General features: G+C 42.2%; 1 protein-coding gene across 2 annotated transcripts; it reads right to left on the bottom strand.

Moving 5' to 3' along the window:
- Positions 1-2,225: 2,225 nt before the first annotated feature.
- Positions 2,226-13,491, bottom strand: LOC106031296 (solute carrier family 2, facilitated glucose transporter member 11-like). Of its 2 annotated transcripts, none has more exons than XM_013173591.3 (12): positions 13,374-13,491; positions 12,013-12,111; positions 10,982-11,142; positions 9,984-10,108; positions 8,364-8,493; positions 8,068-8,216; positions 7,261-7,448; positions 6,060-6,170; positions 5,882-5,983; positions 4,665-4,740; positions 3,613-3,740; positions 2,226-3,305 (listed from the first exon to the last, which is right to left on the bottom strand). In XM_013173591.3, exons 1-12 carry the CDS (start codon positions 13,395-13,397, stop codon positions 3,099-3,101), a joined length of 1,500 nt encoding a protein of 499 aa, XP_013029045.1. In that variant the 5' UTR covers positions 13,398-13,491; the 3' UTR covers positions 2,226-3,098. The 2 variants fall into 2 exon arrangements, with proteins under 2 accessions (XP_013029045.1, XP_066834762.1); XM_066978661.1 differs by having other exon boundaries at positions 2,226-3,223.
- Between the last annotated feature and the right edge of the window lie 1,270 nt (positions 13,492-14,761).

Raw genomic sequence — 14,761 nt, 5'->3', positions numbered from 1 at the left:
TGTCTCTGATAGAAAGTGCGTGTCGTGCTCCCGACGCTTCTCAACGGCTGACCTCTGTATCTGCCACCTCCCGGAGCACAGACAGCACTCTGATTTTCTGAACAGGCCTTACGCAGTTCTCCGAAGTATCACTGATATGCTGTAGTCGTTCCTTTTCAGATGACTCTGGGCTTTTGACAACTTTTATTCCTTCTGACACCGAAACATGAAAGAAGGCCTGGATTGCTAAGACTTAAATGGGTGAGCAGAAGTGCCAATATATCTAGCCAATATGTTGTGTGGTATCAAGTATTGCAGATACTCTAGCTCTGTGTATTTGAACCATACATTTTTGCTTTTTCATCCCTCCACCAGGCTGTTACCGGAATAGTTCGCTCCACTGAGCACAGACGAAGGTTGACCTGTGCTCCAAATAGCTGTTCCACTTCGTTGTCACATTAATGTTCCATAGGGCATCTGCTCGCTTCCTGGTGAGGAGCTGATGGAGAAGGCTTCCTAACAGCCTCTAATGAATAACTGAGATCAGAGAAGTGGCTCACCAGCAATGCTACATGGTGCCACTCTGCCTATATTTCCAAAGATTTCAGGTATTGTGGTAATGGAATGAAGGATTTTCTTCAGAATGATTGGTTAGGAAAAGAGAATTCTGTTTTGCAAAATTAAAGGTTTCCTTTCTGCAAGGAGAGATTTCCTTTCTATATTGTATGTCCTCTCCAAATGACGGGTAGTTTTTGATTATATTGTTACATATATAGAACACTGCAAAAATTTTGGGGCTATTCTGAGTTTATGGACTCTCCACATTTCAAAGATTATCTTTTAGTGTGAGGTCTTAAGCTTCCCTCAATATGAAAGACAGAAGTAATGAAAAATCCCAGTCATGGAAGGTTTGTACACCCGTAACTTTTTTCTAGTCAGCTGTTCCTGAGGGACATCCTGATGTTGGGGAAGAAACACTTGTGGAGGCCAGAAGTCTTATTTAAGTTCATCTGCCATTTTTATTATGTTTAACATTTCCAATGAAAAATAAGCAACAGTTAAAATGAACAATTAAATTCATATTTTGAATAGTGTCATCTTAGTTGAAGTAAATATGCCAGTCAAAGCAATATCAGAGATACAAACACTTTTTTTACTATTTAAGGCTAGTGCGTTTAGATTTGAATTGGTATATTTTGCACCACTGTAAACCTTAGCCTTTTTCATGTTCTTGCTAACAGTATTGCTTTGCTATTAGGATCATGTGAGCTTCCCATTGATAGAGGAAAATGTGCAGAAAATTAGACAATTTCTGGAGAAAGGGAAAATCCCATAAACTTGCATATTTCAAAAAAATGTCTCTTGCGAAATTAATCCCTCCAGTACTTTATAAGATTGTGTCCTATAAGGCTCACAAACTCTCTTGATATTTAACTATATACAGAAGGAAGAAGAATGAGGAAATCAATTCATATGGCCTTGAACATCTTTCACAGTTTGAAGGCCTGCAGTATGTGAACTTGGTTATAGATCAATGTGGGAAATGACATTTCATCCATTTCTGCAACAGTGATCGTTGGGAATGGCATATGACACTAAATTTGGAAGTTAGAAAACATGCATATGATACATTTAACATACTCTCTCACTTTGTTTCCTTTTCTCTGTGCAGACTACTGTCTTGCAAAAATTGGCAAAATTCCTATGAGACTGTCAATTAATCATAAATTGTTGTTGGAAGTGCTTAAATGAATGTCTTACACGTTTTGAGTTACAGTTCTCACTGTTGCTGTAAAACTTACCTAGCTGTATGAGTCTGACAAAATATTCAAGGTATATAACATTTCCAGTCATCCCTCCAGCTGTCAGTATCTACGCTTGCATAGAACAATAACTGAAGACTCCGTGCTGATTACATGTCCCTGAAATAGGAGGCTATGTGATCACTTCCCAGTCATGGTAGAGAAATACACCGTAGAGAGGAGCCCTGCACATATCTGAGAGCTGGACGATGTCTTAGCTTTTGCTGACAGCCTACTGTACATACAGCAAGGTATTTACAGCTGTTTTTAAGAGAAACTGTAAAGCCACAGATATTCTTTTACTGCCAAGAGTTCCCATTAAGGGTGGTTCTTCTGGGGTAAACTGTGTGCCAAAAGTCACACAAAGCAACTGCGGAAAGTGGCAGTTAAATTGCTGTGGGATTCACTGCCCACAAGGTAGATGTGGGAGCTCAGAGGTGATGATGCTGATGGACAAGATAGCAGAGAGTGCCCAAAACGACTCTAGGTGCCTGTGTTTTCTGGCAACTGGATTCCATCCATGACTCCTTTAGCTGTATTGCTACTGAAACAAGCCCAGAGAAGAGTTGCATAAGAAATTTTTACCCATACTTTTTCATGAACAATTCTGATCTTAGAATCAAATGGTTGATTTTTATTTTTTTCTTTAAGCAAAAATAATTATATTAAATTTAAGCCAAACCAAGGAGGGCTGGTGATATGAAAAACTTCATTCCAAAAGGGTTGAAGAATGAAACAAACAAACTAGAATGGAAGTCTGACAACAGAAGAAAAACATGGCATTTAAGCTTGGGAACCTGGGAAGGTTTGATTATTCAGTTGAATCTAAAGAAACAAAGAATTTCTCTCCTATTCCATTATTCTTTTTCTTTAATCTGTCATGGACTGAAATCTAGCCAGAGGTAGCAAGCCAAGAACTTTACTATTCCCATTTCAGGGTTGTAAAAACACACTCATAAATCATAGAGAGAGGGGAGATCACAGGTCTTCCCTTTTTGTGTGTTCAGCAGAGTATTTATAAATTCTGCATGTACTTTCAGTGTGTATTAATTGCTCTGTTATAAAAGAGATTTATACATCAGCAGGTTAGGCCAAGATGCTCATGAGTCACCCAAGTCTATCCTGCTAATATCAGCCATCATCCCTTTTCTAAGCTACCGGAGTGGAGTGCTTTTGAAATGTGATATTTTGGCAAGAGGAAAACCTTGTAGGTGACAGATTGAAAGCTGACAGTCCATTTGGACCGGCTTGCTAGTCAGAAAACGATGAATGTCTTTTCCTTCTTCCTTTTAAGAAAGCCTGGCGCCTGCCGGGCAGTCAAAGCCTGGTGCAGAAGGTGTAATCCTCCATGACATGGTTTGGAGTTGCTGGAACACGCTTCTTCTTAAAGTTTAGTTTATTAAATTCTTCTGTGATCTCCACGATTGACTTCCCTTTGGTTTCTGGAAGGAACAGGTGGACAATTACCCCTGAAGTGAAAAGTATCCCCATAAAGATGAGGAAACAGAATTGCTTGAGTCTTTCCTGCAGGGAAGAGCAGAGCGAGAAAGAGAGCAAGATGAGCAAATCTCTTCACTTGTCACTTTCTTGGGACAGATTTTGTATTTGGGTCCCAAAGCACTTTCAATTTGATAAGGGATTCTTTGCATTTTGGCCTTTGACAAGCATTGGAGTTTGAATCAGTCTCCTGAGCAAATCTGGGCCTGTCAGTTGCAAAAGTGGTCTTGGGAGAGCAGGTGCCAAGACAGCTCCAGGCTGCCACTGTCATCTCCTGCTGCTCTCCTTCCTGTCCCATGGCCGGCTCTGGAGCCTAGACTCCAGAGTGACTCACCACAATGAAGGGGAAGGTAGTTCCGATCACAAAGATGCCCAGCCAGTTGAGAACTGCACCGATCACAAAGGCGGGTGGTCTGCACGACATCTGGAAAATTTCAACCCTGATGGAAATTGTGGCACCAGCTGAAAGGAGAGCGGAGTAAGAATTACTTGTCCATGTGTTTGATTTGGATGTTCGGATTGCATGTTACCATCACACAGTCAGCAAATAGGTGCTGCTGTCATGGACTGGCATTCAAAAGGCTTGAGTATGTTGCTGTCTTGTAGAAAAGAAAGTGTTTGTGGCATCTTATAAATAGCTAGACATCACTTTATTCAAATATTGATTTATTCAAATTAATTAATTGGAGAGATTCTAGAATTAGCAGTCAACACTTGCAAACATCTAACATCTTCTCATGAAAAAAGTATGGAATAACGGTTCTCATTATAAAGAAGAATTCCCAGTATGATATTGCTAGGTCACCAAATATTGATCTTCCCAAATTCACTTCCTGGGTATTCCAGTTCTGTTTTGAAGTCACAGAACTTTGCCAGCTTTGAGTTAGGAAAATAACTCCACCTGCCATGTGGGACGGCAAATATTTTGAAAACAGGCTTTTTAAGTCAAAGAGGAGTAGGTAGTATATGTTAGGAAAAGAGCTCCTCCAAAGTAGGGCTTCTACACTGCTGTTCATTTGCAAAAAGAAGTAACATTATAGGACACTGAATTTGAAAGAATTCTTGCTTTTCTTTTTCTCTTTCTTATTTATTAGTATTTCTAAGAAATCTTTTACCCATCAGCTTGTGTTCTCTATTTTCTGTTTTTCTGGTGAGCTCTTTTTGCTCTCTTCCTTCATTGGTCTCTCAGTCTCTCATTAGAAAAACCCAAACCTGATGACACTGAAGTTTCTGGCCAGTGACTGAACAACGTTTAAATGACTACAAGGTTAGGTTAAATGAATTTGCTTATGCTAAATGTTATGCAATATTATGCAGTATTTTTCCCAGCCATATTAATTAGTTCACATGACTTGATTCCTTTATTTTTTTGAATGAAGTACTTACCTGGCCCAATTCCAAAGACAACTACAAACAAGATAATCAGACAAAGGCTGCAGTATGGCATCCAGAAATACCAATCCTGGGGAAAAAAAATAAATCACAATAAATAATAATAATAATAATAATTAAAAAAAAAAACAACCACAACTTCTGGATGAAATCTGTTAATTACGATAGGTGAGAGAAGCTTACTGTTTTCCAACATTGTCACTGCAAGAAGCAATAAACAGAGTAGGGAACTGGCAGAGAAATGTGAGTAATTCTTCCTATGGATGGAGCAGGGAGGTTTCTGTTAGGTGTGCAGAGAAGCAGGTTTGTTGTTGGGGAGCAGCTGTCAAGCTTAGAAGCCTTCAATTAAAAGTTGTCTGAATAGCTCTTTTCCACCCTGTCCTTCTTTCTCCTTGTCCCCACAGTGCTTCCCCTAACCCTTAGAGATACAGGAAGGCCAAATCAGATCTTTCTTTGCTTTTGACAGGTGATAGCTATCTACTATAAAGGAAATTTCCTATATCTTCTTTCCAAGAAGATATAAGACAAAAAGCTTTAGGAAAAGATTTCTCTCTCCTGAGATCCATCATGAATGCAACAGAAATGGAAGTTTGCTGCCACCTTGCTTCCAGGGCAATTTTGCAGTAGTCTCTATGGGAGGGCTCCTGGATCAATACTGGTGACCCAGGGGACTTGTTTCTAAAGTTACAGCAATGACAGCATTACAGAGGTGAAGTGCTCTGCAGTATGTGAACAAATATGTGCATTCCCAGTGTCTTCTGCAGCAGTTAAATTTCAAGTTAACCAATGCAAAGAGTCTTTTTTGGTGTTTGTTTGTTTGTTTTTCACTGACTTGTTAAGAGCTGCATACAGGGAAAGGCCATTTACTTATGATTGTGTTTTTAGTCTGTGCTGGTCAGTGGTTGGTGCTTGCAGCCTGATGAAATCAGGACTCACAGCTAGTATCTCAGTGTTTTCTGTGGTCCTTGCTGAGTGCATGTGATCTTGGGGAGGCAGGAGTATAGAGAGTGCTGGCTAAAAGAGGGTTTAATCCTATGTACAGACAAATTCGATCTTTAGACTATTCCCTTCATCTGTCCCAGAGTCTAAGCTGTTAACACAGATATTACTTTGGCACTTCTAAGCCTCACTTTTCTTTCTCAGTAGCATGTTGAGCAGATGTTAAAATAGAATAGATAACGGAAAGAGACCTGCCAGAAGAATTTCCTTACCTGTAGTGAGAGAGTCACTGTGATAGCAGCTAGCAGTGAACCCATGATACAATAACCTCCTCTTACAAGTGTTTTCCTGCCCAGACGCTCAATGATGGAGCTCTGAGGGACAGAAATCACACTGGTGTCAGTGCTAGAAAAGCAGATTATGACCCATTCCCACAGTAATGTGACTTACACAGACTACAGCAGCTAAAAGTTCCGAGAGTCCAACAGAGAGGGTCATATAGGAGATCATTCTTTCATCAAAGCCAGCTGCCTGGAGGACTTCAAAAGTATAAAAATAAATCTAGGAAAAAAACAAACAAACAAACATAAAACAGTAAGACAAGAATGCAATGATTTCTTACCCATGCCTGTGTGCCACTGCCCTGGATGCAAGCTAGTAGCCAAGGAGGATGCAGCTCAGCTTTGGAGTAAGCTAGGTTTCTGCACTCTTTTAGGTAGTTTTCACTTTTTTGGCAGACAAAAACATTGTAAAACATTATTAATTAATTAATTTTATGAAAGATAAAATTCTGTGATAAAAGAACCTCCAGCTGCTGCAATGTAATTAGGTTTGCATAGACCTGATTTAGGGGCTTTCAGAAACAGCCAGGTGTATCATCATTTCTGGAGCCCATCCAAGAACATCACTGTAGTGTATACCCTTCTTTCCCAAGAAAGAAGAGCATGGGCTATGGAATCATGAGGGAGCAGGACAAACATCTTTTCAAGTATCTTTGCTCTATTTGGAGATTTGCTGAGAAGATAAAGATTCCAGTTTAAGCTGTGGCAGACTCGGTTATGTATTTCCTTCACAGATGTTGCTGCACCGTGAAGCTACACGTGGAAGAATGACGCAGACGATTGCAAAGCTGTGGCTTCAAAATGGTCCCGGAGAAGTTCTGATCTGAGGAAGAGGTGGAGAACTGAAGTCGCCAGAACTGTGAGTCTGCTCCTTGGTTAGCTTTAAAGGTGGAGTGTGTACTGCTGTCCCAACATATGTGTACTCCTTAGGATGCTAAGGGACAAGGGCCAAATAGCAGCAGCTACAGGCTGCAGTAACATAAAATTACACTGATTTTGCCAAGATAAGGTGGGCTCATATATAGAAGCAGGTTCTGGGGTCTTGTAGCAGCTGTCCCAAATGGCTGTTAAATAAGCCTAACAACAGAGGATGTTAACTCCAGCAAGTACCAAGAGCTGGGCAAAAGGATGTCACACAGAGAGCCTGGCCAAGCTCTGCAAACTGCTGCTGCTGCTGTGTAGGAGGGTTGGCAGACAACAAACTGTGGCTGAGAAACCTGAGGAAAATGAGGAGAGCTCCTGAGAGCCATGAGATGTCTCTAAGGTTGTCAGCAAATGTTTTGAGACTTTAAGGGGGAAATGCACTCAACTGCACTGATGCCACTTAGCTGAACTGTGGCACTCAGAACAATTATCATGTACAGCTGCCAACGGAAAGCTGGTTCTTTCATTAGCTCCAGGACACTCAAGATCTTGGTGTTTTTCATTGTTGCCTTCTCTTTCATGATGTCATCAATCTCTGCTTGGTGATGGCCTTCACCCCAAAGTTGCCTTATGGCTGTGGAGGAGAAGGAGAGTGAGACCTGCCATGTTAATTCGTTGCTGTTGTTTGCTGACTGAGGAGTTTGTTAAGTAGGTGATGCACATCTGTCAGAACAGCATGTGTGGGCTCTGTCTGTGGTGTGAGGCGCTGATGTCCTATGGTGTGTTCCAGAGCCCTGGTCCCCTCCTGTAGAGAGGAGCCTGTTCTGACAGGGGACCTAGTAGGGTGAACATGACTCCCTCCCTGCCCGCGGGTCCACTTTTCTCCCTTCCGCCTTCTCTCAGGGTATAACCATGGTACAAAGCCAACAACCAGAGCTGAGTGGTGCCTTGTGGAGCCCCTGCAGTGCAAACAGCCATTTATCATTTATCATTTATCATTTATCACTATTTATCATTTATCATTAGACTGCTCAGGGGGTGTCAGCTGAATACAAAAGGTTTTGTTATACAAAATGGTAAAAAGATGTAGTTTAATGTTCTAAGTGGGAACCACAACAAAAATATACTTGGTGGGTATTCACAGAGTCATCTTAGAAATGAGCAGGGAGAAACTTTTTTTGCCATGGGGAAAGCAAACATCACAAACCAATTGAAAGCCAAGTGAGGAACAGGAACCTGAAGCCCTCAGTTACCTTTCTTGCATCCTTCCTGGTCTCCTTTGTGCATGAAGAGATAAGGTGGGGATTCAGGGAAGAAGGGCAGAGTGAGCAGCTGGACCAGTGCAGGAATTCCACAGGAGGCCATCAGCACGGGCCACAGGGACTGACTGCCCAGCAGCTCCCTGGAGGGGATCAAACACACATGTAGAATAAAAGTTCATTGCATTGGTTTTTTGAGAAGAGAAAGGAGTGGATGGAGAAGCAGAGGAGGAAGCAAAAGGTAGAGGAGGTCCAGGTATGAATTGGGTGGTAAATCAGTTTTACTATACCTTTGTCCTGCAATTTGCCCTGCGGCTTTTCCCAGTGACCAAAAGAAAGAGGCAGTGGAGTTTGCAAATCCACGTAGCTTCTTAGGGGAAATTTCCCCAACATATTGATGATGTAAGGGAACGCAAAGGCCTTGAGGTGAGGAGGGAATTATGGGAGAGAAGCAAGAAGACATTCATAACCATGGGAAATAAAACTGAATGTAAAAAATTAAGTAGTACAGAATATAGCTGCTTCATGCACCGGGTATGAGATTTTTCAGTACCAGATTTTCTAACCCTTTCTGCAAAACCGTTCGGTTCCTGCCCTATTTGCACAGTGCAGTTTTCTGATCTTAGGAAATGCACATCTCTGGGATGTTGCCTCATCACAGTGTCCCTTTTGAATCTTAGCAGATTTTAGAGGAAATAGAGCATGCGAGTGCTAAATAACTAAACACCCTGTAGTAATATCTAATTTGCATGTAGTCAACCTGCGTAATCTCAGCCCTTTTTGACATGATGTTATGGAAGAGCTGGTATGGTCAATCCACAGCAGATTAAAGTAAGTGGTGTTATATTCAATGTTAATTTGTAGATGATCTGGGGGGAAACATGAGTATTTCTTTTTTACTGTACAGCAATAATTTTGTTGGCTTCAGGCAGAGTTGATGTTTCCAGCTACCAGTGAAGTACTTAATAACTCAGAAATTCTGAAATCTAGTCTGGGAACAAGAGGTTTTTCCTGATATGATGGTCACAGGCCATTTTATCTGATTTGAAAACAACATTTTCTTCTCCTGGTTTTATGTGATGGCAAAGTGATGGAGATATGCAATCTCTTTAACAAAAATTAGGTCTTTGCATGAGGCAAGATACAGGTTTTAGATCATAGCAGGGCCACTGTGGATGAGTAATTCTCAAAAGAATGCTGTTCTTCAATGTGGCTGTATGTCAGAGAAGCAATTTACAAAATTTGGTTATTTGAAACATAGACATTAATTTCTAATTAAATAAGTTAAAATAAGCATTCCTGTGAATATCCAAAACTGAGTGGAAGAGCACCCTTTTGTGTAGGAGACAAATACAAGGCGTACTGATCCTAGCACAGGATGATTTCTGTGTATATGGACTACCTACTATGACTGATTTTACTTGATTATGCCCAGATCTTTGTACTAACCCCAAGGACTTACAGCTTAAAAACAGGTTCAATGTAGAACATTCCTGAAATACGTACAGAGTCAAAATGAAATGGCCATGACTTTGAACAGCCTGGTTTTCTGGAGCCTTATAAGAATACTAGATTTCTAGATTTAAACCATATCTCATACAATTTCAAGTACTGTTTGTCAGAATTAAAGTAATACTGCATCTATTTTTCCAATAGAAAAAAAAAAGTTTTAAATAGTATCAAAACATTTCTGACAGCTTTGAATATTCATGCAAGTGGCAAAGCTGAATTTCATTTGGTATCAGCAGGGTTAGTAATAATTATGCTCTTTATTGCCGATTGTTACAGAAGATCTTCTGACAAGGGATCACTGACTTTAAGATTTTATTTTCTTAGTGAAGGGTTATATACTTTGAATAAAGATGTAACATTTTGGGAGAGGGTGATGACCCGTGGGAGCAATCACCTACCTGCACTTACGCCACACAGGAAGCGGCCAATTAAGATCATCTCGAAGGACCGGGCCATTTTACTGCAGCCCATGACAGACGCTGCAGTTATCATAAGAAGATTGTTGCACAGGAGACATTTTTTTCTGTAAGTGCAAGAAAGTAAAAAGAATTTTTGTAGATCAGGAAGGAAATGGCATTTATGCTTCTGGCACATACGACGTCCTGGGTGAAATTATCTTGCTAGTTTTGTCAAGTTATGCGTATGTGGTCCAGGACAAAATAAGCCCTTCCACACTGTTGACACTGGATGCTCTCTGTCCCTAGTACACAGAATTATATTGTCATCCAGCTAGCTCAGGATATGAACAGGGAGAATTCACTAAAGCCAAGGTTGTTCTTTGTATGGTCAGCAGAGAAAGGCCCTTGCAAAAAACAGGCTTCTTCCAGATTCCCTGGCAAACGTACGAGCGCCATGATTTCTAGGAGATGACTGCCAGACAATGCTGCCTCCCTTCTGGATAATACGTTGAAGTTTCTTTCCCATGTAAACCAGGGAGTGGGAGATGAGGAAGGGTTAACGGCGTGTGTACAAGGACTCATGGCTAGACCTGGGAGTTTGGGAACATTTCTGTGTTTTGTAGCAGAGAAAAGTCTTCTTGCTTTTCTGCGCTTGAAAACCTACCATGGAACACATTGATGTAGCACTTCAGAGCATCTCGATGCTGCTGTGCTGTGAGTAGCACCTCCAAGAAACACACTCTGCCTTCAGCCAGGAGGCTGCCTTTCCTCCTTGCCAGTAGTAACCCAGCCTCCCTAACTGCGTCTGGTGTGAGCGGGTGGCAGCACAAGGGATTAGCAGTGCTGCAGGATGAGGGTAGCAGAATTTGTGGACACCACTGCCAAGCTGGCTGTGTTACAGCTATTACTAAGCCTAAAAATCTATCTCACATTTTAAAAAGCCAACTGTCATTTCTTTAGGTTAAGATTTGATTGACAAATTCCTTAAATATACATACTTGCCATACTTGACAGTGAGGTATCTGCTTCCTGAGGATCCCACGAGACCTCCGATGCCAAAGATGGACACAGTGATGGACCACAGAAACAGGAGGTTATCCTGGTGGATGGGGTAGCCGTATCGCTCCAGCCACGTTTCATTAATGAAAGCCTTAACATGCTGAGACAGAAAAAAGGATTCTCATTAACAGTGACTCCACTGCATGTATTTTATTACATTTAGAACACAATTTTGTTGCTTCAGCCGAAGCCACTATTCCATACAGACTCTAAAAGTTTGCATTAGCTAATAGCCATAGTGTAGTAGAGTAAACTACATTGATTTTGCCAGTAGGAGGAGTTTGTTCTTTGTTTTGTTGCTCTTGAAATCTGAGGAACCAAGGCCCGGACCTGTGGTGAGGAGCAGTGTGAACTGCCCTGTAGAGTTCTGCGGATGCGTTGTTTTTTCTCTCACAAACAAGCCAACAATGCCAGATCACACAGCACCTGCTGAATGCAGTTCCTCCATACTTCCCCACTCAGAACTTAGTGCTCTGAAGCCTGAAAACAACACTCTTAATAATAATAACTTGCCATGAGGTGATTTCTACTAAATAAGAAGGTCTTCCCTTAAGCCTCAGCATCTTGAATGGCAGTTTTACCCGTGGTCTATGGAGGGAAGCAGACATTTTCTTACAGCATGCTTCGCTTGCCTTGCTCTGTTTGTCTACCCTGCGGATAGGCTGTAAGCGTGCCAAGTGGTACCACCGGAGCAGACACGTGCTGTAAGTTTACGGGCAGACAGAGGCCATGCCTGTCGGTGCTTCTTTGAGGAACAGCTCTATAATCAACAACTCGCACATCTCTCTCTTTTCTGCTGTTTTCAACACTTTGACATGTTCTGCTTTACACAGTAGCACAGTAATGGGAATGAAACAGGAGAGGAGAATAGAGTGATGAAGCCCCTGCTGACTGTCAGAGGAGCATCCTCAGACAAGAATGCAGACTCAGTGATACCATTAACTAGCATGCTGTGTGAATCTTTACCTACCTGAGACATGTAGGTGATTGTAGAAACCTGAAAGCCATTTTGGAACGTTCCACCGATCCCCAGGACAGCGATCATTTGAAAGAGCCCCTGGTACTGTACCTGCAGAGGTAGAACAAGATCTTCTTAAGCTTGTAGCCACATCAGTCTGTTCCTTAAATGTGTCTTTAATTCTCTAGGAACATTTGCTCAAGGAACTTGCAGAGAGGCATGTTACCTCTATGTGCCCTGCTATGAGGGGAACATCCTGCTAGGATTTCCCTACATCCAGCTGGGGAAAATGCAGACTTCAGCATTACTTTTCCCTCTCCTCCTGATCATCTGTTAACAGAGTAACAAGCAGAAGGTTGTTCCACTCTCCAGCGCTAATACATGTAAGAGTGGTTTCGGGGTGGGAGGTCTTACCTTCCTCTCTGCTACCTGGGCGGTGCCCGGGCTATTTGCAGCTCGGACCCCTGCCCACTGTATTCCCAAAGCCCTCTGTACCCAGAGGATCTTTCCTACATTAACTGAGAGTAGCTGCTGGGCTAGCTGCCCTTCAGGCCCCTGCAGAGTGCACAGTGATCCCTCAATTTGAGGGTTGTGGTAAAGCCCCCAGAAATTGCCCAAAGCAGCTAAAAATTAAACTAACAAACACGTCTGAAATGGACAGAAAACCAGACTAATGCTGCTTGTAGCATGTTTTTCCGTTCAGGTTTCTGTCAGTGTGACAGAATCCATGTTTTTTACCTACATGGAGAGGAGGAAACAGCAAGGAAAAGTTTTGTGACAGCTGTTCCATTCTGCGCTGATTCTGTTCGAGCTGTGCTACAGGAGGAAGGTCTCTTCTCTAGCTGTTATTACCACGGTCAGTTCTGAACTCCTGCCCTGCCTGTCTGTCTCAAGCAGCACAGTCATCTTAATCTCCCGGGAGCTTTGGAAAATAGGCATTGCACTTTGATGCTTTTCTGGTTGCTTACAGATCCAAAAATGCACAATCAGCGCTGCTGTTACATTTGCACTGCAGCAACCTTTGCAACAGGACGTAGTGAATATGCTGAGAATGAATGAAGAATTGCCATTCAGAGGTGCCCTGCCATATTCTCTTTCCTAGAAGAGAGGCTCATTGTGCCCAGCTGAAGCTGGGAGCTCTTTCTTGAACAAGGATCGTGCTAATTGAAGGTGTTACACCGATGTGCAAGGCAGCAGCTCTGAGTTCAACTCAGCCATAGCCAGAATATGAATGCTGCAGGCTCCCATAAACATCCCTGTGTGTGGTTACAGCTGGCAACATCCAGTCCTGTTCCCTGCCTTTCAAAAACTCTGCCTGCCAACTGACAGCAGACAAAAATATCACGGATGTAAATACCTCACCAAGTACTTACCAGGTCCGATAGGAAGCCGGTCATCTCTGGCTAAGGGGCTGGTTGTCCTGCGTGCGATGTCTTTGTCATCCCAGGCTTCTGTGTCTCCTGCCTGCTGGGGTTGCAGTGGGTATCTGGCTTCAGGGAACAGAGTTAAATTTTTACTACTGTGTCTTCACTGACTTACATTTACTTCAACTGGCCAAAGTTAACACTGCCAGATTAAATATTTCAGGAAATAATTGCATCTGGTCCAGTCCGCAGGGGGAAAGTTTCAAGGCAGAGGAAGTTTGCACCTGGGGGGATTGAGAAGAAAAAGAGAACAGCCTAGGAAAAAAAATCTAAACAGTTTTTAGGAACGGTAAAATACTTTATTTCTCTGATACAAACTGAGCAGTATCTTTGCCATAATCTGCACAAAGCAAAAAGCAGTTGGTAAGACGTTTAGATACTGGTATTTATTATTAAGTAAAGATGTGGTGTTCTGTTTCAGATACACTGGTATAGTAAATACCTTTTATTAGATGAAAAATGGGCAAAGTCTCAAACACAGCTATTCAATAGGCAGGAGGTACAAGAAGCAAATTTCAAAGCTTAATTCAGCTGTTCTGACTTTAAGTATTGGTTAGACTGTACGGAGGAAGGGTGTTTCTTGTCTGGTGGTTATGAGGGCTTTGTTGGCCAGGAGAGGTGAGAAGGCTCCAGTTGATAACTGTGCCCTGGCAGCGGCTTTTGGAGCAGAGCTCGGTGCTGAAGCAGGCAGTAACTGTGTGATCCACTTCCTCATGAGAGTCAGCAAAGTGAGTAAATACCTCTTAGCGAGTTAGGATGGTGCAGTTGGGCTCCTAGTCCCTTCACTTCAGCTTTGAGCATTACAGACACAGAACAACTCCAAAACTGGTGTTGCAGCCACTGAAAATTCACCTTTGGTCTCCAGAGGCTCCTCAATTGTGAAGTGAAGCCCAAAATGTGACTCTGCGTGGCTCCGGCTAGAGACGGCATTTAGAAGAGAGGTGTGCCTGGGGCTCTCGCGTGTGTTTGATGCCGTGTGCTATTCCTGCTTTCAAAGCCTTCTGCTTTCTCTTGGTCATGCCGGGGGACTTTCCCCCAGCCCCAAGGCTTGGTGTGGGGGCAGATGTGACAATGGGGTTATGCCAGAGCCCTCAGTAAATGCCTAAGCTTGTCCTCAGGACTTGTACTTTTAGTTCATAAAACAGAATGCAATTATTTACAGAGGGTTTTTCTGCAAATACTGTGAGTCTAAAGAAATGAGAAAAAATACATGTTAATAATAAAACCTGGGTTACTGTTGTAATTCCAACTATTGCCTATATAACTGCACAGCAAATGCTGTTTTTTCTGGCTTGTGATAGTGGTCAGAATGATTTGGCATTTCTGTAATTTCTCTT

The sequence above is a fragment of the Anser cygnoides genome, chromosome 17 (genome assembly GCF_040182565.1).
Source record: "Anser cygnoides isolate HZ-2024a breed goose chromosome 17, Taihu_goose_T2T_genome, whole genome shotgun sequence".
Lineage (NCBI taxonomy): Eukaryota > Metazoa > Chordata > Aves > Anseriformes > Anatidae > Anser > Anser cygnoides.
This window is presented reverse-complemented; position numbering and strand designations above follow the sequence as displayed.